Raw genomic sequence first — 27025 nt, forward strand, 5'->3', positions numbered from 1 at the left:
ATGGTGTAGTATAGCAATATATTATATATATAGTATAGTAATGTTACACTATAGTATAATACTATACTAGCAGCATGCTTTTTGGTTCATAACATGATTTTTTTCCTCGAATTTCTTCACTTCCTTGATGGGATTAATTTTGCTTCTATTTAGCCATCATAATGGAAGCACTTAAATTTAATATAATCACGTGTTTTCAGCCAGGAGAAAAGATATGCATGTTGTTCATCCCACCTCTTTCAGACACAGAAGATATGCTGACAGTGTTTCTCTCTCCAGCTTTTACAGAAGGAATCAGATAACCACTTTAATCTCAGCATTCAGCACTTTAGCTTTTCAGTTATCCTGCTCTGTGCCAGCCAGATATATTCAAGATTTTCAGCTCAGCTATTGTATTTGTGTCTTAAGTCAATGGATGATACAGGATAGCTAAGGGCATTTTTGCCTTAAGTAGAGCATGCTCTGTTGTGGGGTCACAGGCCAGGATTTCAAGAAAAAATTTTTACGGGTAGGAAAGGTACCCAGAATATTCTTCTTGTGATTTATAATCTAAGATACACATTAATAGTAACAATGCCTTCTCCCTAAGGATGTCAGAACATTTATAAGCCTAATGGCAAGGGCTCTGTTTTATCTGGTCCCTTACTGGTCATTATTCTCTGATTCACTCCAAATCTTACTGTCTAACACACCCAGCAATGTTCTCCAGCTTCCAAGCTCTGAGGCACCCTGAGCGGTCAACTACAAAATCCCTCTTATATTGTGTTCACAGTAAATTAGTTATCGAAAGCCTGGAATTATAATGAGGTAATGAATAGCCTCTCAGGAAGTAGAGAACTGCACAAAGGTCTACAGAGATCAACATGCCTGTGAGAAGAACGCAAGGTTAAGGAACATTTTTTAGGTTTTGGGGTATCTTCATCAGATTAAGCCACAACATTTAGAAAGTTCCAGCTAGAGAACTAGTACTCTAGATTTAAATCCACAATTCTTTTTCATTCTTCTAAATCAAATATATATATATATATATATATATATATATTATTGTGAATTTTCAGTTTACTTGATTGAGTTTGGCAAAGTTAGTAGGGATCCAAATTTAGACTTAAGATAGAAAGATATCTTAGGACTTAACTATGGGAGTACCAGCTTCTCTGCAATTTTACACTCCAGATTTAAGTGACGTTGAAATGTGTTACTGTGGTCTAGGTCAAAAGCTTTGCAAGTGTGCTAAATGGGAAAATAATGTCTGTAATAGTGATTTAGAAAAGTAGTCTAAAGATTTGAGGACCGCATTCAGAAACTAATGAGGAAAAAACTTTGTGATATGTTTGATCATATTTTAGGAGGTAGTACTTGGACTTGAACCCAAGGTTGACTGTCCAGTTTTCAATAATAACGATGGTATTCGTGCACATTTATTTTTATTAATGTCTTCTGTTAATTTAATTTAAGCACATATGACTTCATCCTCAATAATATTACCCTTTTCTTTTTCAAAAGAGAATTTAGCATGAAAACCATTAAGAATTATATCAAATATTATTGCCTTATAGGGTTAAATAATATGTAGATAGTTGAAAAGCTTACTGTAGACAAGACATACTTTGTAAGAGGTACGTTAAGCTGGATTGCATAAACATAAAAACATAAATATAAGGAATATGTATGTTCTTATTTCTCAGAAGCAGTACTACTGAGTTTTATCAATACTGAACAATCACTCACTTACCTAGATTTGTAATATTATTATCTGTTGTTGTAATGATCATCAGAATTTTGAGAAGAAAGATTTAGAGGCTTCCTAGGTAAAAACTTAAGAGTCATCTGCATCTTCATCTGCACCTAAGTCATACATCCTCATAACCCGTACAGCCATGTTTTGGTGTGACTACCTGTGTAGAAAGTTAGATAATTTTTTTCAGTAACTAAATTAGCACATTTGTAAATATTTTGCACACTTTAAAAAGTTCAAGTTAAATAAGAAATAAGCAATAAATGCAAGTGTGATAATAATAAAAAACCCTCTCCTTTAACAAAGTGAAAAGTAAAAATTCATTTTTATTTGTAAGGCAACAGGAGGAGAGTTTCCTTGCTGTCTTAGGATCATTAATTCTCAATTAATTTATTCATTAAATCAGGAAAAGAGAACAAGTATGAAAGCAAATTAGCTGTGTAGTTCTTCACAACTTAGAACTGCTATGTGACCACTAGAGCTGATACTTTTAAGATGGGCCAGACTTGAAACTTCATTCTGCTCCTGCATGTTGTTACTCTGTATCCTTTTCAGTAACAAAAACATTGTAACAATTAGCCTTAAAAATGAGGGATTTTTGGCAAAGACATTGTTCCTAAGTATTCAAAATTAAGTGAATCCCCCCAAATAATAGTATACAATGTTAGATGCTTTTATTTGCATTTCACTTTGAGGGTATAATTTTATTTAGTTAGTTATTTTAAAAGTGGTGGTCCAAAGGTATCTAAATACCAAAAGAGGAAAAAAAAAAAAAACTGTTGTGCAATGTGTGAAGAAATGATAAAATTTTGTAATCATGTTTACACCATGTTCTTACTGATGTGAAGGATGATTAAGGATTTGTATTAGAAATAGGTGATAAATCAAGATGATGTCATACTGAAGTCTGCATTTTAATGGATCAATGATTATTGTATGAAACTCCAGATCTATTGTCAGCTGACAGTTAACATATTCCATGATTTTACATTTATTTCACATAATTTACAGTTACTCTCTGTAAATCATTATTTTATAATACATACTTTGAAGTATCTCCTTTAAGCTACCTGAAAGTCACTTATAGCCTTATTAGCTAATTTTATTAGCTAATTTTTCTTGCTGTAAACCATTATTTCTTTAGTTTAGGTTTAAGAACTATTTGCATCATACCAAAAAATAAATAAATAAATAAATAAATAAATAAATAAAAATAGTGGAGCTATTCAGAGAAAAAGTTTTTAAATTTTTAAATTACCAATGACTATACAAAAGGAATCACTGCTAATGAGATTATAAAGATTTCCTTAGGCAAAAAGCCTTTTAAAGCACAGTGTGTTTGTACATTCCCAGAAGACACATATTGTCTCACACAATTTTAATTCCCACTCTTTTATATTTTCATATAATTGTTGTGGGTGAAATTTTGCCCTCCAGTCTTGGTCTTGACACTGAAACCAGTGGAAATCACACAAATGCATCAAGGGCTGGAACTTGAAAATCAGTGAGGAGTGAAACTGCCTGACTCAAAACACTTTTCCACATTTATATTAAGGAAGAATTATGTAGAGCGATGTGTCCCTTAGATCTCAAATGCTGGCCAGAGCTGATTCAAATAGTTATTACAATCAGAACTTAAACATAAATTAAAAGTAAAATTTGAACCCCTCCCCCCAAAACAAACAAACAAACAAACAAAAAAACACTTTCAAAATAAATTATTCAGACCAAAGTACATATATTTTTTAATGTAGATTTCCATCTACTAGTTACTTCAAGTCCCACAAATTCCTAACTGCTGAACATGCTTACCAAGTAGTACTGACTTAGGTCTTCCCTACTACAACATGCTTTTTTCTTTCAGGACAGGGCAGTATTTTAGGGTGTTTTTGACTCGGGATTTATGCATATATAATAGAGTGATAGAAACCTTTAAATTTACCCTAGCTTTCCAAAAACCAGCATCTACCCATCATACTAGTATTCCACTGTAATACACGATGCTATCCATTCGGTAAACCACTTATTATATTATATATGCTCATGAAAGCAGAATATTGCAAAGAGAAAGCAGCTTATTTTCCAGTAACTGTGTGGGACTTTTTATACCACTAAAAATAAATGAAGCAGTATCTTTAATATGAAAAAGGAAAAAAAAATCCTACTTGTATCTGCATTAAAATAGTCATTGAATACCACACTTAGGACTTTTATGTACATGTTTTTCTTAAGAAAAAGCCCTTAAAATTCATGTTACAGTTACTAAGTGCTGGAAAGTTGATAAAACTAGAATTTCATTTTACATCACTTGTTTTTCTTTCATAGTCTTTTGGCTCTGTTCTCCTGTAATGCTACTTTGGTAACCATTGTGTTCAATGTGAAAGAATAATAAAGATAGAAGATAAAGCAAGACATAATGTTGAATATCCTGACATTCTGTCATTCTTTTGTATCCTTAATGCTCCTTAATCATTAGCAATATAAGTTTATTTGCTTGTTTGTTGTGTTTGTTTTTTGTTAAACCTCTCTGCATGTATAGACCTAATATTGCAGATGTTACAAATGGCCAGTTTGGTATCAAAATGTCACTAGATTTCACAAACCGCCTGCTAAGTAATTTTTGGTTTTCTTATACCTATGACCATTTCCTTTCTATCTTTTGCAGATTGTAGCTTTGCGTGAACAAAATGCACACATTCAAAGGAAAATTGCAGCTGGTGAAGGGCCTGCTGAATCAGAGCATATTGAAGGAATGGAGCCAGGTCAAAAGGTTCATGAAAAGGTATAAAATATTAGTTTTCATTGGAGCACACAATCTATATAAGAACTGATTCAGTGTAACACTGTAATGTGAATATAGTATAAGTGTAATGTGAATCTATTGTAAGTATAATGTGAATATTTTATGGGACTTCCATTTACAATATTGTCTGCCCACTGAAACCAATGTCAAACAATGAATTTGTTCACATGAAAAGCAAGTGCAAATGGGCAGGTCTTAGCTCTCTGATCAGATATTGAGTTAGGCCTACAGATTATAGTAAACTTTTATTGTTTGTTTGTTTGTTTTTGTTTTGTTTTTCAAAATGCTGCAGTTAAGGATAGCATCTCCTTCTGAGTGGTCCTCCCTATGTCATAGGCAGAAGAGCAAGGTGTAATTGTATATACATACTAGGGCATATATGCACAAAGGGCATATACACATAAAGGGCATATATGCAAAAACTGCTGCCAATGTAGTCCATCAGGGAATGACAAAGAGACCTAAAAACTAGAAAAACACATTTTCCTCTGTGTTACACATTGACATGTTGCAGGTTTATATCCTTACTCATATAAAGAAAAGTGAAGAGCATATTAATTAACATTCTTTCAATACAAAATAGCTGTATAGTAGTTAGGCTATTTGCCCATTTAAGGCTGAACAACAAAGACAAGTTATAGAATATCTGATTTAGAAATAAGGATTTCCTCTGAATCTTAGTTTTCCAGATGGATAAAACGAAGTTGCATATCTTCTCTTGATTCACAGTTATTAAATTAATATGCAAGCGTAATATAACATTTTGCAGACAGCTGAACTGAGTAAAGTTGCCGCTTGGTTCTCTAATTGTGTATTTTTTATAATGACATGTGATGAACAGTGGCATAAATCACACTTATAAAAATAATACTCATTATTACTTATTTAGTTTATAGGTAATCCAATTTACTAAAGTGTACTTGCACTGCAAGCATTAGTTTATATGTTTTGCAGTTTACTATGTATGTGTATTTTTCAAGTTATCTATGTGGTTGAGAAACATATACTAAATAAATACTGTTCACCTTTTTTCTTTTTCCTTGAAGAATCTTACCGTTCGACACATCCACGATTAAAAAAAAAAAAAATCCACCTCACTTGTGCTTTTAAATGCAACTAAATCTTCAACTTACTTCTTTCCCTATAAGCAGAACTAAGATGAAATCAGAATATCTGTCATTTAGATATTATGTCCTGCGTATTCATGAAACAAGAATGAAAAGCCAGAGTAACATATCATTAAGAATGATTTTTTTTAGACCATTATGTCCAGAAAAATTCTACACTTCCTAAAACTACCTAAGTTTTTATTGTTGAGATGAATTAAAGGCTTGTTCTTTTGCTCCTTATATTAATGAAAGCATTATAAATAGGGAGACCACAAGACACTATGTTGACACTGGATCTACCAGTGACCTCTAGTTAGGAGGCGTGGGAATGTCAAAAAGCTGCAGCAGGGGGGTTCAGACCAGATATTAGGAAAAAATTCTTTACCGTGAGGGTGATCAAACACTGGAACAGGCTTCCTAGAGAGGTGGTTGATGCCGCAAGCCTGTCAGTGTTCAAAAGACCTTTAGACAATGCCCTCAATAACATGCTTTAACTTGTGCATAGCCCTGAAGTAGTCAGGCAGTTGAACTCGGTGACCTCTGTAGGTCCCTTTCAACTGAACTATTCTATTCTATTCTATTCTATTCTATTCTATTCTATTCTATTCTATTCTATTCTACTCTGCTCTACTCTGCTCTACTCTGCTCTACTCTATTCCATTCCTTTCAGTTCCTTTCTGTTCCATTCCTTTCAGTTCCAATTCACATCCTCTGCACTAGCTACTTTCTAACTTTCTAACATTACCTTTGTGCCCACCATTAATTCCTTCTTAGTTTGTAAATAGAAGCCCTCACTTTGTAAAATACTTCAGCTTAAGCCTGTACACTAAACTTTTTTGCTGAAGGACTTTTAAAATGTCCTTCAACTTCAGCTGTAGGGATGAAGGCCAATAAGCTATGATGCCATGGTTTCTACCTTCTTTTAATTCAGGAGACCAGGGTTCAGTTTCAGTCAGATGGAGTAGTTCCTACATTTCAGGTTTCCACTTTTCACAGTTGATATATAAGTAAAACTTAAGTAATACCTTCAGGAGTTTTTGGACTTCTCAGGAAGTACATACATGGTAAAATGTACACTGAAGTAGAGCTTGCTCAGATTCTGACAACAGTTAGTACCAAACAGATATACGTCATTAGAGGATCTCTCAGGTAAAAGTTATCTGCAGAAAGAGTTAGTCAGCCCTGGAAAACATGCAGACTAGACTCTTGGGAGATTTAAGTGTGTCCCAAATTTAACAGCCATTCTGAAGCTGGAATAACTTTTTGTGTATTTATGAAAAAGATGTCGTAATTGGTTCCAGCTCATTTGCAGCAGCAATGCTGAATGATTAGTATATTCCCATGAAAAGAAAGAAAAATGAGGACAAAAAAAAACGACAATAGGACTGCATTTTACAGCAACATGGAAATATTTTATATTTTATATTACTTCAGTGCTTAGAAAAGGTGCTGAAGGAAGTTATTAAATATTTTTAAAGCACTTCCTAGAAATAGGATTTAAAGAACAGTCTAAGAACTTTTCTGGGACATTAATTTTCTTTTTTTTACATTTTTATACATTTTTATAAGACAACAAATTTGGCTCAAAAAGAAATCATTCTAATATACCATAAATTGATTTCTGTAAAGCAGTGGCTGTGTACATAATGATATTTTTTAAATTGAGCAGAAAGGTAAATCAAGATAGTTAATCTTTAAGAAATAGAAATCATATTAGTGGTGATGGAGTGCAATCATAAACGGAGGCTCATTATCAAGTATAACTGAAACATTTCAAAAGAAAATAATAGTAAAATAGAAGCAATGAGAATTACTAACTAGGTATATTTATTGCTTTAGAAAACAGAGGAAAAAGAAGAGAAAGAGTAAATGGCTTCCAGTTACGATCTTAAAAAATTCCAAACTTCTTAAAATAGCTGCTCTAGGAAAATATTAGGGATTTCAACATGGGATTATCGCAATTTAAAACCAAACCGAACAGTTTCTTGGGTCTAAATTTTGTACCTAGAACAGTCTGCAGATTGCACTGCAAGTTGCTTTCACTGGAAGATGGATGCCAGCTCACTGAACGGGTGAGGTCACCCATGTTCTCTAGTGGGGACCTCAGCTAGATACATTAAAATTTCTGCTCTACAACTGCAAAGCTTCTATGCTATATCATTTAAATTAAATTTAAAATCTGGCAAGTACAGAAACCTGCAAGGAGGCAAATTACACAAAAAAGAAGAGCTTTAACGGATTTTGAAAAATTCTTTTAGAAAAAAAAAAAAACTTTCAAAGATTACCTACCATGAGAATTAAGATGCAAACATTTCTATTATCAAATAATCTCCTAGCTAGATCTGTGACCATTGGATGTGATTTACTGCCATCCAGATCCTTCACTTGATCTGTGAGGATGATGGCCTGATTTCCCCATAAGTAAAGGCCAGGGAAGGCAGGATTCACCATGAATAAGTGGTAAGTCTATTGGGAAGCAGCTAGGAGAGCTGCAAAGCTGGGATTCAGCAGCATTCATGATCCTGAAGATTCTACTGGAGGATGTATGCAGGGATGTTAAAGGAAAGAAGGTGGGCAGATGGGAAGCTCTGCAGTGGTACAAATATTGAAGAAGGAGCTCGCCACCCTGCAGGGGGGACAGACCGTGTGCACCTCTTCTCATGGTTTCCTGCCCGAAACAACCAGCAGTGAGTGACAACTGATGAGCCCCTTTTGAAGGTAACAGTGGGGGTCTACGGACTGCACCTGAAGTACCTCTGGGGGAACTTGCGTGCAAGGTGTTGATAAAGGATTACCAAAGTTCATTGGCCACCTCAAGCTATGGTACATGAGATTTGGTTTTCTCAGCTCTGGGAGGATGTTTCAGGAGCCAGTGGGGAAAACTAGACTATCACGTAAAAGCAGGAGAACATTTTTGACCAGTAGAGTTTTAATTTTTTGAGAAAGTATTTGAGAAAGTAAACATAAGGTTAAATAAAGAGAAAGAACATTAAAAAAGAAAGCCCACTGATGCTTTTGATTACAACCCTTAGGTTAGAAGGACATGAATTTTCATAATTTCACATTAAAATTATACATGCCAGAAACAGCACCAGGTGTATTAAATTATTTCCCCACTTAACCCATAACCCATTATGCATCCATTTACCCATTCCCATGTAATTTTAAGTCAGTATGGTTCACTCTTTTTTTATTTTTATTTTTTGTCAAAATGCAATATGAAAGCCCTTGTAAGTGTATGAAATAATGAGTTATTTGAGAAATACAAAGTCTCTACTCTATCTCCAGTCAACAATCATGTTCAAGTTTGAGGAAGGAAATATTTTTGCCCCAAATTGCTTTCAGTTTGATGGAAAATTTGTCAAGATACCCTAAATGTAAGATTTTCCTTCCTAAAATATTCATTAATACATTTAAAGACAAATTGGTGTACCTGAGCTTGTGGTTGAATTTCAGGCACCATTTACCATACATAACTGGAGCAAGAAATAAGAATGAGTCTCAGATGTTTATAGCAGGCACAATGTGTTCTCATTTCTTGATATAAACTATGGTACCATTATGTGGTGCTTTCTGGACCTCTAAAAATAAGATGCTGAGAATAAGTAGCTTGTTTTCAAATAAAGTCATTATTCCTTGCTGATATTTATTTTAGCGTCCATGCAAGTCATGGAAATTGAGTTATTCATTAAAATGGAATGTTATCAGAAATTTTCATATGCAAATTTGGAAGGATTGAAGTTACTTTGGAAAAAGTGTCATTTTCTGATGTTTGTATACCTTACATATCAACCATTATAGCATGTCCTTCACTTATAACGGTGTGTTTCAAAATTCATTGCCAATATCTGGCCCATATTGGAGAATATTCCAGAGTAAGTTCCATGCTACAACTTTTAATTCAAACATATAACAAATCATTGCTATAATTCTTCCGAAGTTAATGGAGTTTTATGAGAGATTAATTTATGTGGGGAATGGCTATTTTTATTCTCATAGACACCTCGTATGCACAGGATGGCTCCTACCTGACAAAGCCTTTTTATGCAGATTTCATTACGCTGAAGGCATGAAAGCTAAGTGTATACATGCAGTGTAGACCAGGATGTTTCTCCTTGAAAATGCACTGTTTCTATTTTTAAACTTAATTGCTGACATCTGTAACCACAGCCTATAAACACTGGCACAAAACAAAGTCAATTTGTCTCTATTTATTGCCTTTATATATATACATCCCACATGTCACTTCAATACTTATAACCTGTATATATAACCTGTATATATATAACCTGTGTTCCTTTACAAGGAACTCAGACCTGTATGTAATTACTTTTTACCTGTATTAAACAGGTATATTGCCTTATAATATGCCTCAGGCACTCACATTCACCTCATTTAAGAGTCACATTTTTTTCTTCTTCGTCATGACACTAACGTATTCCAATAATTAAGTGATACGCCTGCAGCTTGTAAATACTAAAATCTGTTAAAAAATTGACAACAGTTATAGACATTGCATCCTGTAGGAATAAAAAGTATTTTGCCAAAGCAAACTCAGAGTAGGCTAATCAAATTAGTTTGCAAATCAAATAATATTAAGAGGAAATAGTATCTAAAACATAGCAGGTCTCTTTCAGAGCAGTTATTGGAATCTGTTCCATTTTTTGTACCAGACTATTTTTGGATCTTCTGATCACTTTGGTCTGTAAGCCGAAGAAGAAAACTTCCAGCTCCTACTTACTAATTTATTTCATGTGTGCTCCTTTACTCTTTCATTTTAATTGGCAGCATAGTAGAGCAGCAAAGAATGGAGTGAAGGCAGGCACAGGCAGCCCTCATTAGAAGTAGCATTTTAAAGAAGACTGTAAGGATTTAACACTTCTTATCAAAGGGATGTTTGTAACTGGGAGAAAGTTTGTTGTAAAGACTTCTTGTTTTGCTGTTTAAATGTAATCACGATGCATGATGTATAAAAATAAAATAGTGGGAGACACAATCCTTATCCCAAAGCATTCTAAATTTAAAAAGTAATACACTTCAGACAAAAAAAAAAAAAAAATTAGATGATGGGTTAGTTTCCAAGCAGTACAGATATCTTTTGGGCTTTCTAATAGACTCTTTATGGATTAATATTGATATCCTAATTTTAAAAGTGTGTGCTGAGGGAGTCTTAATGAAGATTGATGGCTTGACACAACTGGAAAGGTAAGGAGTTTTCAGAATGAAAAGAAAAATGGGAAAAATGCTACAGCTGGGACTAAAAGTCTTTATAAATCTAAGGAGTCAGGCCTGTGCTGGGAGTATCCCTAGTGGAATAATATGCAATATTCTCTCTGAAAGAGGCTTTAGGCAAATATTCTGTGAGTACTGTTCTGTTCAGTAGCTGAGTGTGTTTGTATGATTATGAATATTTAGTGCTCAATGCTATGGCATAGCCATTTTATGATACTGAAAAGCTACATTACTTTTGCGTTATTTACATGATAAATCAATAGACTTTCAGTCAGCTCTTTTTTGTCTGTTCAATATAAATTAACTTGTCTTTCAGTCATGGAAACTTATTTTCCCTTTCACCTAACAGAAACCCCTGTATTAGGCCTGTTAAAACACTGCTTTAGAAGTCTTGCTATCTACGGGAATTTTACTCCAAGCATTGTGCTAGCTGACCTTTGCTGGGTGGCTTACTGCAAGGAGTCTCCGTGCCTGCAGGCCTGCATATGACTTGGTTTGGGCAGCTAACTAGGCTTCCAATAAAGCACCTGGAAATTATTTCTCTGTCCTGCATGAAATCTCAGAAATTCTTTCCAACAGTACAAAACAGAAATACGTAGACATTCTGGAAGGGACTATCACCAAGAAGAAAAATGCCCACCCATCAAGTAGACTTTCTCTTTTTTTTTTAATCCCCCTGCCCCATTTTGCAAAATGAGTAGAGCATGACAGATGATTACAGGCATCAGAAAGAAGAGTAAGAGCTGAAAGCTGATCAGGAAGCAGAGTTGTTCCAGACCTTTAAAGTGGTAATAAAAGCTGGAGCCTTTTGATGGCTTGAAAGAAAGAGCAAGACAATGAGGAGATTTGGAGAGAAAAGTGCTGGAGAAGATAGCTGTTTTTACATGAGTATGGCAGGGTAGTGGGGGAGAAGAAATTTGAGAGAATGTTGGCTTGGGTAGTTGATTAGAGACTGGGGAAAATTCAGAGTAATTCAAGAGGAGGCCTCTAATGATTATGAGATTATTGCCTGACACAGACCAAAAGATGTGGAAAAACCTAGGGAAGTAGCATAGCCTTGAAAGATAAAGAGACAAACAACCACTTAGAAATCACTGTGACATCTTCAGTGTAATGCTATTTGTTTTGGTATAGCTTTTACGATTTTGTTTTGTGTGCTGATTTTATGGATGATGATTAGTTTACTTTTGCTTGTAGTTTAACTGTCACTTGTGATTGGACTACTATATAGCTATGTATCTGTGTTAATATCATTTACTTTCTTCTAAACCTTTTTGAGCACGAGGCATTCAAACAGAATAGGGATAAAAGCTCTCTACACTATAGTGAAGAGCATCATCTGGCAACTATTGGTATTCATTTTTACTTACATCTCAAATAGCATCAGTAAATGTTGCTTTTTGCAGCATTAAATTTTACTCTTGCTTTCATAAAGTCAAGTGATGTGTATAATTCAGCTTCCTTTGGTGTTTATTTTAATTTCTTTTTATTATTTCTATACTACAGAGTTTCTACAATTTTATTTGACGTGGAAAACATATAGTTTTTCTCTCTCCTGTGAAGCTCTGGTTTTCGTGGACAACTTTTCTAAGTCATGAGGAACATCTTCACTTACCACTGCCTAAAATAATCTTTTCCTCTTGGGATTTGGGACAGTGTTTTCAAATATGTCTGCTTAAACTATTTTAAAGCTTTTAAGCTCCATATGGCATTTCTTCCCTATTTATTCTCATGTTGAATTTTCTGTTTGTTATTCATAGGGGTTATCTTATTCCAAAGAGAGTTTAAACATAATTTAGGTTTTAAAATTAGAACTACTACTAATCATATTTCAGTTCCAAAATATTTGGAAAGTGATTTATACTAAGGAAATTCTGTATATTCCGTAAGAAGTATAGGAAAGCTTTTATACCTCAGATGCCACATCAGCACTTCAGCAACTGACCAAAAGTCAGCCATATTTTATAGAAGAGCTGCTAGCACCCATCTTTGTAGAAGACGGAGTGAGAAATCTCACAAAATGAAGTGATTCAGCATTCTTTCTTTAGGTTGAGATGCCACCAGCATGTGAAAGAGGTGTATCTTGGAGGCCAGTAACCATGAGCATTATGGTCACAGGCTCATGGCAGATATGAGGTTATGTCATATCTGGAGGCAGGTGAATGGAGCATATTCCATTCTCCAAAAGCTTCTGCAGCAATGAGATTCTGGTACTTAGAAACAATTTTAGCCTTTTCTAAATATCACGTTGCTTTGCTGAACTCTAGCTTGTATCCATCCTTTTATTTTTTACATGTTTTAGATTATTGCTTTCCTGTCCAACTTCATGCTGACAAAAATAAAATAAAAATAAAAATGCTCTGATTTGGTATTTTATAGGGTTCAGAAAAGAAAATGCCTAGTCTTGTGCTCTTTGCTTATGTATATTTGCAGTATGTATATTGGCAAATAAGCCTTCACATAGTAAGCAAATGGAACTCACTGTCTGCAAATGTTTGAAAAGCCCTTTTAATGTTAGATTTTATACTTCATAGCAAGAAAAATACGTAAAATCAACATTTTTTTTTGTGGTTTTGTGTGTGTGTGTGTGTGTGTGTGTGTTTTGTTTTGTTTTTTTAAGATACTTCAATTCAGACATAGTTCTATTGCAATGTTGTGTCAGAAGTCTTCAGGGATTTTGCTATTTGCCAAAGGTAGACTGTCTATCTAAACCAGACACTCGCTTTGAACATTAGGTTGAGAGCCTGATAGAAATTTGTTCAACATGAACTCTCAAAGAACCACATTATACTGACTTGAGAACATGGTAAGGACTTCAACTTTGACACTGTAGATTTACAGTGCAACCAACTTGCCAGTACTCCATTTAAAAAAATAAAAAAGAAAAAAAAAGAAAAAAAAAAACCTTAGGGAATGTCTTAGGAAAAAGTAGGAAGTACACATAAGGCACATGCTTTTAGGGATTAAAAAAAAAAAAGAGAGAGAAGAAAAAATGGAGTTGCTTACACCACCCAGTTTCTAATAGGAATTTGAAGAATTTTTTTGCTTTTAATTATTGAACAGTACCTTGTGGTTAGACAGCTTTATTTAGTCCTCAGGACTGAAAATGATTATGCACGGGGGGAGGGCATCGTGCACCTGGACCACCATAAACTTAGATACACGGAGGAGGAGTTTTATCAAGCAAATAAATCCTACTTTCACTGCTGACTGCTCAGACTGCCCTGTGAGATGTTCTTCGTTTCCTTCTTACCACACTCCTGGCTTAAGTTCTCGTTCAAAATATATAACTAATTAGTGGCTTGTAGTATCCAGCAATAGAAAAAACACTGGTGTGATACCAGTGCTGTTCTAGCTACAAGTGCAGAGCACAGCACTGTATGGGCCGCTGCAGGGAAATTAACTCCATCCCAGACAGACCCAGAACACCTCTGTGCACCAGAATTACAATCCTTTCTCCTGTTTTACTGGGAGATGCTTATGATTACTTTCTGATCTTTACCTGGGAATTTTCGGCTTATGCTCTTTTAGTTAAATGTGTCCTTCCTCAGTACAGCCCAGTGTACTACTTCAAACAATATGGAAAAGTTAATGAAATTACATTAGTGAAACTGTCATGGAGATAAGTTGCCTATCAGGCAGCAATGTGTGAATGTATGTTGACACGTGTGAGATTTAAGAAATAGCTTCATTTTCTTTTTTTAGGCCTGCTGACTGAGTTTATTCATAAGGTAAGCTAATGTAGTCTGTAGGCTCTCTTGTAAAGTCATTATTTGTTCTCTACTGTATGTGACATCCTTAAGAAAGGATTTCATCATGTGTGCTTCAACTTCGGCTTCCAGTCAAAACTGTTTTTTACGACGTAACCACTCCCGGCTGAAAAATGCTTTTGCTGAAGCTATTAGTAGTTGAGCTATTTGAATAGTTGAAATATTTTAATATACAAATTGACACTGAAGTAATATTGTATAATGTAGTAATTTTGAGCAATGAAATGAAAGATCAGAGAAACAGCTTTCTCTGTTTCCTTATACCCTCTCTAAGCTAGATCTCATCACATATCTAAAATAGATCCGGGTCTGCTCCTAATCTAGGTAGACCTGACTGGAAGGATTGAAAATAAATAAAACCCATAGCAGTCCTTCCTCTTGCTGTTACACTCTCCCTCATTCTTTTCTGTGATGAGAAAAGCAAGTGCCACATTTCTGGTTAGAAACATACCATTGTTTTCTCTGAACCAGCCCAAGCAAAGTAATCCAACCTTGTAGTAGGTCATTAAGGCTGATGCCAACCAGATTTTTCATCTGATTGAGGAATCCATGGAGTCGGGAAAAGGAAGTGGAGACCTTTATAGCATGTGTAGCAAGTGCCCACACGTGCAGCTGTGCAGACCTGTAGCTGTGTCTATAGAAAGCATAAAAATGAAATATAGAATATACGATGATATTGTTTCTGTGACACTGCGGTCTAAAGAAGTAAATGTGATAGAAACAAATGGAGTATCTTTTATTAGAAACTAGCTAGTAAAAAGAGAAAATGCAAAGCAGTGGATCATATGAGCTATTTGTCATGTTTCTTTTATGCAGAAAACTAGCCATTGTTAGATAATTTTATTTCATGACTTTTTTTTTTTAGTTAAAGAGTCTATTCATCTATAGCTTTTAATGACAGCATTTGATGGACAGAATCATGAAATTTGTTGAAAACTTTTATCAGGATGAATAACTTGTAAGACAGATATGGGCACCATTTACAGTTTTCTTTTTCTCTGCAGGAATGTTTTGATCACTTACAGATTTTTTTTTTAATGTTACCACCCTTCCCTACAGACTTCCCAAGTCTTTCAGATTACTTTCAGCAATTTCTTTCTTTCCTCTTTGCACTGATTTGATGTTATTTCTTGCATATATTAGGGATTTTGGATAGCGTAAAGATGAGACAGGTAAGAATGTCTGCTTGGAAACATTTTTTGTACATTCTCTTTTGACAAGATTTCGTATCGTGTTTCAGGTAATAGTTAACAGAGATCTATTTAAAACTCAGACTTCAGCGTTATAAGCATTCAGTTACGTGTTTGTTTACAAATGTATTTTGATTAATACACAGTATCATTGTCAGAAAACTCTCTGAGTACTAAGAAATATTTCAGCACAAAAAAATCAGCCAGATATAAACTAAAGAGAGAGAGGGAGGGAGGCAGAGTATGACCATATAAACTGTTGATTAAAACCCTCCTGAGAAGTAGAGGAATAATATCTCAGTTACATCTTGAATGAATGTTTAATAACTTTCTGCCAGTGACCTTTTTTGAGTGATTATTCCGTGTGATATATCTATATAGCAGACATATATATCTTCATATATAATATGAAGATAAAAGTGTGACAAAATGTCAGTTAAAATCCTAAGGCAAAGTTTTGAAAGTATGCTTCAGAAATCTAAAAACACTATTTTTAACCTGAGCTTTTTTATTTTTACTAGGATTTATAATAAAAAAGTTTTTGTTTTTTTTTTTTTTAATCCCAATCATCCTGAGAAAAATCAAAATGTTGAAACATTTTGTAAAAAATTTTGGGAAATTTTAAATGTCAACCAGTTGTGTATATTTATACAGGAATAATATAAAGCAAAAGTGAACAATGTTTATAATTAAAGCATCTTATGCAAAGAGTTCATCAAAGAAATATGAGGGAAGTTTATGTGCATAAATCAAAATACATACGTGCATAATTGGCAATCATGTAATTTGTCTGTTGGTGAGGGATTAATTCTCATTACATTTTATTTGTATCCATGAATCTCAGATATTGAGTGAGTAGAATAAATTTGATCTTTCACTTTTTAATTTATATGAGGGTTCGTTATTAATTTCTTTAGAAATAAATGCTTTATTAATGGAAAAAAATACATATATATATTTTTATGTCAGTTAATATTCTCCTAGATATTGAAGCTTGCCCTTTCAAAACAATTAGGGTTCATATCACATAGGCTACATGATTATATGCCATTCATGTATTTTTCATATTTGCTAACTCACTTACTAAAACCTTGCTGCAATTCATGGACCACTGTAGGGAAAATAAAATACACTAAAATTTGTTCTTCTGTGACAACTCCTAAAATTAATATATGAGATTAAAGTTATAAAACAGATTATAATAATCTTAGATAAAAAGCTATCTCAAGTTTACACAATCTAATACAATATGATGGTTAGAATGTTTTATCTTGAGTATTAATTTGTTTACATGACTGCTTCATATTAATTGGAATTTGGCTCAAGTAGAGTAACTGAACACTTTCAAGCAACAAACTGAATGTAAATATATTTTTTCCAATTGCCATTTTCATTTTCCCTAGGTATCCCGAAAGTAGATCAACGATGGTTCAGTAACCAACATAAAATGCCCAGATAATATAATTGACTAGGATACAGAAAGCAATTTTGGAGCTGAATTATTTGATGTAATGAATGCTTATAGTAAAATAATCTTATTCAGTGATCCACAGAGGGGCAGGTGGTCTTGATCTGGGTTCATTTTCTAGCTGATTGGGGGAAGAATAATAAAGCTATTAAACAGAGTAACAATGTTTGAATTTGTTAGTTTTCTGCATAAATATATTTGGACAATAATAACACACAAAAGCTAATGAACACAAACTTGTTTTCCTCTAGAATCCTTCTAGTCATATTTCATATATGCATTGTTATACACCGTACCATCTCAAGGGCAACAAGAACCCTTTAGGACCAATATTCTTGCATGATGCTCTTTGAGATCAATAGCTTAGGTTAAATGACAGTTAGTGATATACTTTGTTCCCATATTGGATGGTATTATTTTAACTGGTAAAATTGCACCTACCTGACAAATTATAACAATTTGTAATACTTTGATATATTTTTCCATGTTATATTTTAAAACCAGATAATTTTGGTTGGTCGTCTTACTTTTTTTTTCTTTTTTTTTTTGGAAATGAGAATTAAATTCATGGGAAACCATGGCTTAGCCTATGGTGGTAAAGGTTAACATGACTATCTTTTTATAATGAAGAAATGCCAGCAAGTCCTGCTATTGAACACACTTCTTTCCTGGAATCACTTATGTGTTAGATAAACCATACTCCTGGGATCAGACTCCAAAGGCAGTAAGATGTTCTGGACCGTTTTTTTTTTTTTTCCTTTATAACTTTATTCATTCAGGCCTTTCAGTAATGCACAACTTACTTCAGCAGAACTAATTTCTGATATAGACTTAACCAGTATGTTGACCTCAGAACTTTCTGGTAAAGTGAATTTGTCAATTTTTAGTGTTACCTCCTGTCTGCAGTGTGGGCTATTTTACAAATGAAATAGATTATGAATAAGTTTAAATGGTGTGCAAGTTTGGCTGAAATGCATACATGCATTTTGGTGCATTTTAGGAGTAGTATTGCTGCAATTTGGATTTGAATAGCCATAATGTCAAACTAAAGCCATTTTTGTATACCATTCTGCTCTTAATGCAAATATTTACACCTCCTTGTGTTACATTCTGGAATCCCTCGATTAATTAATATTAATCATTTGCAATTTTTCATGAGTATCTCTCTCATCTCCAGTGCAACTTATTGTGGTATTTTTCCCTAATTGCTTCTGTAATTTTTAATGTAATCTTGATTTTAGGAATTCTTTAGATAGAGTCTATATTAAAAGTTAAATAATGTCACTTCTCTATTAACAGCGCTTATCAAATGGCTCCATAGACTCAAATGATGAAGCCAGTCAAGTTGTTGAACTCCAGGAGCTACTTGAAAAGCAGAACTATGAAATGGCACAAATGAAGGAGCGTTTGGCTGCACTGTCTTCCCGGGTGGGAGAGGTAGAGCAAGAAGCAGAGACTGCCAGGAAGGAGCTCATTAAAACAGAAGAAATGAACACTAAATATCAGAGAGACATTAGAGAGGTAAGGAGATCACCACACTCACCTCGTATGTCTTGACAGTTGTTCTTCAGGTACCGATTCAAGCTGATAGGGGTCAATGAATAGGAGAAGCAAAGTTGAGCATTAACAAAACCTCATGTGCATAGGAACCACGAAATTTACATTAAAGAGGTTTTTAATACTATTTCTTATAAGACTGTATTCCTAAAAGTGGATATGTGTACGTGCAACTCGTGTAGGAAGAAGGCCAACTCTTCTGTGTTTTAGCATTACTAGAGCATATTCTGGCAAGTATATCAGTTATTGCCACATTTTTATGATGAAATCTATTTAACAGAGATGTTGGCCATGTAAATAATCTAATATACATTTTTTAAAATCTTGGGCCATTTTTATAAAATGCTATTATTCATATAATCAATTATAATGTATATTCTTATGGGGCAACTTCATTAGCCAAGTTCCAATATGCTACTCCCTTTTCCCAGTGAAACAGTCTAAGAAATTTCTCCCTGCTGTATGTAAACATCAGGGAATATCAATGTTTGTCATATTTTGGGTTTCCTTTTCTTGTCTACTCTTAAATTTGTGGTGCTCCCCAGTATTCTCCAGAATATCTTTTCACATAGTCTCAGTATGTGTGGATAGTTGGTTTCTAGAATCAGTTTTAATATTTTGAAGTTAGACTATTTGTATGTTACACTCCTTTCTACAATATTGGTATTTCATTTATGTGTATGTGTGTATGTATGTGCGTGTGTAAATGCATATGTATGTGTATATATTTGACCTGATATTTCTAGTTTTCTGGCAGAAATGTTCCTTCTGAACTTCTGATACCTGACACAGCCTAAAAACATCTTAACATCTATGTGGTGTCCCTTTTAAAATACTACATCTTTTTTTATAAGATTACAAAAAATATTTTGCACCAATATGTTTCTCCTTTTCCACAGCCACTCTCTACAAGGGTCTCAAATCTCTCCAGTCTCATTTACTTTCTGACAAATATTGTTGTTTCCTGGACACCTTGATTGCCACTTGCTGTTGTTGCCGTTTTGCTCTTGTATACCATGTTACATTCACTATACGTTTACTTGCTTTCAACCCTTTTTTTCCTAAGCAAAGTGGCACTAATACATTGCATGTAGAATAATTGCCACATATCAGTGCAAAATCTGCCATGCAAGATGTTTGTAAAGGTGGTTTGTAAGGTACCTGTCTTTATTATTTCATTCTGACACAAAAGATGAAGGGCATGCATCAAGGAAGCTCATTTAATATTGTATTGTAATTGTTAATATTGTAACTTGGATACATTGCTCAATACTTTTTTCTTTGTTTTTTCCTTTAGGTTAGAGGGAAAAAATGAACTATGTATGTAATTACTATTTTTATACGTTATTTCAGCAATATGCAAATATGCAAAACAATAACCTGGATATAGTCCATTTTAGGATGAGCTATTTGGACTAATGTATATTTTCATTTTGTCGTACTGGAAAAACAATCTCTCACTTCACTACCACTGCTTTCATATTGTAATATAACACAATTGAAAACTAGAAAAATATACTAAATATGAGGTTTGCTTGTTTGCTCTACTCAACAGCTACCATTTTAAATATCTTTATTCCTTTTGAGATTTCTTGCAATTATTTCTTCTTTAAACAGAGAAATTGCTGGGCACACCTTACATTACTGTCTACTGTTAGCGTGAGTATTAAACTGGTATGAAATGATGAAGCATTTTAATTGCATGGTTCTTGCCAATTTTTTTTTTCATGTTAGGCAATGGCACAAAAGGAAGATATGGAAGAAAGAATCACTACGCTGGAGAAGCGCTACCTCAGTGCACAGAGAGAATCCACCTCAATACACGACATGAATGACAAGCTGGAAAATGAACTGGCAAACAAGGAAGCCATCCTACGTCAGGTGCAGTATCTGCATTAGTTAGTTGCTTTCTTCATAAACAATCAAAATTAACACACACAAAAAAAGGAGCAGATCTGTAGGAGGTTTTCACTGGGTTAATCCACTAACTTTTAATTAAGTTGATCTAAAAAAAAGTTTTGTTTTTAATTTAGCACCTCTAAGCTTCATGTCAGCTGCTACAACCACGAATACCACACCAATGTGTGCATTCAAGATTGTGAAATAACTGTGTTTTCTAATATTGTCTTGCATAAATGTGCATTATCATTGTGAAGTATAATCTTTGTTATGTAATGATTCTCTAAATTTATTTTAAAATATATAAAAATAAAAATGGTATAAGCACAAGAAATTCACTTCTGCAGGAAAAAAAATGCATAAAATAGATTTTAATCATTTCATATGTTAACAGTGGATAGGTACATTTTTATTAAGATTAACTATCTATGAATACTGGGAAAGAGCAAATGTGATTATGCAGTTGTCTCTTATGGTTCTTACGGTGCTTTCTTTCTACGGTGAATCTAAAAACTGAAGAGTGAAGTGAACAGAAATCACTTTTATGTTTTGAAGAATACAAGTTGAACTGAAATAATGTGAAGTTAATATCATTTAAACTATAAAAGATGAAAATGCTCCTCAGCCCCTCAGTATCCCAGGCATGTTTTTTTTCTCACCTATCATATCTTCAAACAATGTCAAATGCTGTATGGAAAGTAAGGCAGCATGACCTGACAATCTCTTTCTATGATTGTATACAGATATATTTACACACATACACACACCACTCTGTGTGCATATATGTGTACATGACTACATATTCAGGGAAATTAAAGTATCAAAACTCTAACTCTCTAGCTTCTACCAGTTTGGTGTGACTAACTTAAGAGGTATCTTCAATTGACTATTTTAAGATGTATCTTCAGCTGTTCAGGGGTGGGGAACACAGTGGAAGAGCAAAACACATCTGTCCTTAGAGTCTTTCTTAATGCTAATGTAAGTCATGCTGTGCTGTAGAAGTCTACCTACTCAAAGTAGTGATCAATAGAACTAAGCTTTGAATATATGCAAGCAGACTTAAAGTTCATTTGCAACAATGCAATGTGAAAAGCCTACTTCATGCTTTTGAAGGATTAAAAACAATCTCAAATCACAGTCCTTTTTCATTGTGACTTCTATTACTTGGAACGTGAAACAAAGAGGAAAGCAGATACTTAAAAAATTCTTAATCATGGTAGATCTCAGTAGGCCAGAAAATACTGCAGTTATCAAAAGCCCTACTGTTTCTCTTTAATGGTTATCACAGATTAAACAAAATCACTTTGTAAAATGAGACAATTATAACTTCGCAATGAACAATATCACTGCAACCTGGAGGAACTAGCAACCATGATACTATAATGAATGAATTAGCTGAGTAACAAGTGTCAGTCTTAACATTTCCAATTATATTGGCATTTGCTCAGAAAATTCACTAGGAATTCTATCATTCTGGAATCATGTTTATTTCCCATTTTAGCTTATGCATAAACTTTTCTGTAAGATGGATACAATGCTTCCATTTAGAAAATTATCATCTTACTGGCACCAATACTTTTATTTTGCTTAGGTAAACAACACATCAACCGTATCTATTTTTTATTCAACTTCATAAATGCCTTGTTATACTTTTTTTTCACCATCATATTATCCTGAAGCCTCAAATCACTCATCATTGGTAAAAGTCACAGCCTACATGGTTCCATGCTTGAGGTAATACCTTTCCAGTAAGTTCTCCCAGGTTGTGGAATACCTAAACCTATATTGTGAGTTTAAATTGCTTCCCTCATACTTAAGTAACTGAAGGAAATCTTAATTCTGATTTCAGTTTGTTTGTTTGTTTGTTTTTTTTAATCTATCTTTGGTCTTCAGCTGGAAGACAAAAACAGACAGCTGCAAGAGCGTCTAGAGCTGGCTGAGCAGAAGCTGCAGCAGACAATGAGGAAGGCAGAAACCTTACCTGAAGTGGAGGCTGAACTGGCTCAGAGAATTGCAGCTCTGACTAAGGTACTGCTCTGAGAAGTAGGTTCACTTCAGAAGCCCCATTGTTTAATATTGATTTGCATTGCGATTTTTCACCTCAGGGACAAAACAAAAATTGTGTTGAGCTGATTTGAAAGCAGATGTTTCCTGATAAGTATGTGCCACAAGTTCAATATTAACCAGGAGTAGTTTCAATGCCATATTTCTAATTCTTACCATTTTGATAACAGGTAAAGTAGTTATCTGTTAGGTAGCCTACACTGTACAAAGGAGTCATATATTTTCAATATATTCCAGGTATATGCAACAACAATTATTTTTGTTCCAGTAAGTGCTATAAAACAAATGTTAATGGCAGATGGGATGATTTGTACATCATAAATGAAGATGACTTGCAGTACATACTTACAAGGCTTGTTTTGAATGATTCTTTGTATTTGCAAAGACAAATGTGAAACTCTGAAGACTTCAAAATGTGTTTTTTTGTTTGTTCATTTGTTTTTTTTGTGATAACAAAAAAGGTAGCTTTCTTTCAGAAAAATAAGAAGATAAAAATAAATTTTTGGTAACATGGCTTTCATATTTGGCCACTAATATTTTAAGGTGTGCATGTGCTTAATACTGGAGTTCGAATGTTACCTGTCATAAGGACATACAATGATAATGTATACATTCTTACTATCTTAGAATCAGACGAAGAAAGTAAAATGCATTTAAGAGACTATTACATATCATTCTGATTTATCTAAGCTCTCCTTTCTCTATTGCCAAGGAATGTTTCTATCTATTTATATGCCTAGTCATTTTTATATGTAATGGATTTCTTTTTCAAATTTCATTTATAGTAAAGCCTTAAGAGCTGAGCACCTCATTAATAAACTCGATTATAAGTAATTTAGTTAAAACATAGAAGCATAGAAAAGCTTTTTTTTCTTTTTCTTTTTTTTTAAATTTTATGAAGGCAAGATCATTATTCAGTAATCAGGATTTTGTGCTGTCCACTTTAGGTTTATGTGAATGGGTGGGAATCTGAAAGGCAGACTGAAAATGGTGGGGGGAAAAAAAAAGAAGAAACAGCAAAAAGAGAGCTACATGAAGTACTAAACAAATATGATTGCATTTTAACAAAAACTCAGGTGCACAAAAGAGCAATCCCTTGGCAACTTAACATTTTTTTTCAGTTGTTTCTGGTTCAACAAATATTCAGATATTCTAATGCCATTAGTAGTTTAAAAATATTGTTTTTTTATTTTAAGATGATTTTTCCTGAATAATTTCTCCAGCAATTAGGCACCAGTAAGTATTTTGCAGTCTCAAGCATGTCTTTTCTTTCAACTGCATTTTTCCTTGAACATATACTTGAACATATATTAATGACAAATATTGTAAGAAGAAATTCCATTTGTCATGCAGAATAGTCAGGGAATTCCAGTTGTTATCGTGACCATAAAGCTGCAGTATACATCCCTGTTTGTCTTCTTGCATTATTTCATGGGATGCAGTTAAAGAACTGTGAACAGAGATGATGCTTCACCCCATTGCACATTGATGTACGTTACCAAAGTTTTTGCCAAGAGAGAAACTCTAATGAGTCTATTCAGCTATAATGCAAGTTCATTCCATCTCTCTCTGATTACACCCAAAAAAAATTAAAATAAAATAAAAAAAAAAAATTATATCTTTTTGGAATACATGCCATGAAGAAGGATGTCAGAATTTGTCCAACAGGCCATATAAGTCTATAGTTCATATGTTGTGTATGACATCTTTGCCTACTGTAGAGCTTACTAAAGTGCTGGTTTGGCAGCTTTGAAGCTTGAGGTCCAGTAATTTTCATGAATCACATAAATGCAGCTTGGAACCTGCCACTGCACCTTAATTAAGTAGTTTTATATTGGCTAACTGGGATACTGTTATGACCTAGCTACTCAAAGAAAGTTGCAAAACCTACCTGAGGGGCTGAATAATGCTAGGTAATTTTGTCTGTGTTGAGGTTTGTTCCAGAATAAACATTGTTAGTAGTGCTCAAATTAACTGGCTTCAGACTACCTTAAGTCTGTCTACCTGAGCTATGGTCACTGCAATATCAATGTATACTAAGTAGAGGAGTCCCCTGAATCAACTAGCTTATCTACACTGGGGGAAAAAAAAAAAAATCTGATTCTCCTTTCTTTTGTACTACCTCAATGAAAGTGGCTTCACTGAGATTAATGGGGTTACAATCATGTGAAAGAGGTGAGTTAAGCCTAATATATTTTACATGTTTATTAAAGGAAAATGCTACGGGATAACTGGAAACCTTGACTGCTTCACTGTGGTTAAAATATAAGGCCGGTTATTTACATATGGACATAAAACAGAACAAACACATTCTGGATTTGGGTGTGATATTTTTTTCTCAAGCTTAAAATATGCATGTTACAATTCTGTATTCAATTTATTATCCTTTTCCTCATAATAAACCTGGGTTGGGATTCAGCAAAAGAAGGATGTGGAATGAGATCCTTCTATTGTGTCAGTTTTAAAACATGAGTGTTTTTTTGTTTGTTTTTGTTTTTTTAATATGGGCTAGTGAATGTCTTTTGCTACTTTTCCATGCCCAAACTAGTTCATAAGGAGTGAACTTCCAAAAGTTTGGACTGTACAGTGAACTCAGATAAGTACTCATAAATTTACCTAAATTATTCAAACCTTTCTTTGGCTTTGTTTTCACTGTGTTCTGCCCGTTGGGTGAGCAACTGGAGGGTTAGTCAGCCTGTGGCAAACTAACCTGGAACAGCATGATCCTGTGTACTGTGCTGTCCTGCCTGGCCGTCGCACTGGCATTCTGTCTGGTCATGAGAAGTAGCGCAGCTCTCGGCATGAATCCCGAGGTAGAAACTGCCATGACTCATTGAACCACCTTGTACTCACTCCCACAGTATTGATCTGATTGCCTGACCTGGAGAAGAGGCAGTTGGTAGTAGAAACAACCACCCTCGATTATTAACTAATCCTTTCTTTATCCTGGAAGATGTTTATTTTCCTTAGAAGGGACAGACATTGGAGCATCCAGCATCTTCAGATGGTTAGTTTGTCAAACATGGTTTCTGCTTGCATGTATTTAAGGAGGGGTGTAGTAGAGACAATCAGCATCCACCTACTTCCATTTGGTCACTTCCACCAGCAGTCACTTTCCCCTTGGGCGCTTGTGCTGCAGAGGTACCATGTCACTTCTCTGATCACAAAACAGCAGTCAGCATTTAACTCCATCCTTCCTGTGTGTGGGTTACCAGAAATATCAGTAGTACTTCATAGCTGCATTAGGGAAGCACTGAGATGGAGGAGAGGAAATTGAGGCGCCAGTTGTATCATAGTATACAACTATTATGTAACATAGTATCATAATCATAGTAAAACATATTTAGCATAGTAACACATTCAGTTTATTTTAAAGGTGAAGAAAAATGACATGAAAGTTGGAGGCAAGTGGGTCATGATGCTTGTTTTGTGATGATGCAGGGATCTGGTTTGTATTAAGTAGGGAAAGAGCTGTAATAAATTGAAATGAGAAGGGCTGTAGAGGTAAGGATGAAAAGTGGACAGAGAAGGTCTCCTGCAAGCAGTGGATAGGGTTAATAAAAAAAAAAAAAAAAAACTCTGAGAAAAAGGGAGAAAGATAAGATGATATATTGGCTGGAGAAGGAAGTTGACTGATCTTTTGGAAGTAGAGAAAATCTTGAATTGGGAGGGAAGCCCAAGAAACTACTCCACATTTACAACAACTCACTGTCTTCTCAAACCACCCCTCTTCTTGTGTCTCCGCTTCCACAGAAGATTTTGTCCTTTTTGGTAAGAGGAAGAAGTGAAAGAAGCAATCTTGACAGAGCTATAAGGAAGGAGTTCCTTACTAAACATACCAGGTGTAGAATGTAGTGAGGAGGCAAAGGAGGGGCAAGAATGTGTGGATATCTAATAACCAAAAGATTGGGTATCAGGAAAAGGAGTGACTTAAGCCAACACATTTTATGTCATTATTTGTAATGGGCTAAAAGTGAGCATATAATCAGTAGTTGATAACTTTTTGAGCTGTTGTGGCTCAGTCACCACGATCACCTGTTTTCACCACCAATTGCATAATAGCATAGCTCACTTCAATAATACATTATTTCATCCTTGAATAACTCACTAATTCAAGAGATAGACAAAGGAATATGTGCCATAAGAAGCCAGTAGAAAATATGGAGACAACAGGTGTTCAAACATCAAGGTCTCAAAA

At 34.3% G+C, this 27025-nt stretch overlaps 1 protein-coding gene across 3 annotated transcripts in view; it reads left to right on the forward strand.

The window, feature by feature from the left end:
* Positions 1–27025, forward strand: part of PPFIA2 (PTPRF interacting protein alpha 2) — a 335557-nt gene that overhangs the window by 246401 nt on the left and 62131 nt on the right. For all 3 annotated transcript variants that reach the window (XM_050715798.1, XM_050715803.1, XM_050715800.1), the window contains 4 exons: positions 4401–4517; positions 18607–18828; positions 20599–20745; positions 22657–22791. In XM_050715798.1, the coding sequence (XP_050571755.1) occupies positions 4401–4517; positions 18607–18828; positions 20599–20745; positions 22657–22791 (621 nt within the window). The remainder of the gene's footprint in view (positions 1–4400; positions 4518–18606; positions 18829–20598; positions 20746–22656; positions 22792–27025) is intronic.

Source organism: Cygnus atratus, chromosome 1 (genome assembly GCF_013377495.2).
Source record: "Cygnus atratus isolate AKBS03 ecotype Queensland, Australia chromosome 1, CAtr_DNAZoo_HiC_assembly, whole genome shotgun sequence".
Classification (NCBI taxonomy): domain Eukaryota; kingdom Metazoa; phylum Chordata; class Aves; order Anseriformes; family Anatidae; genus Cygnus; species Cygnus atratus.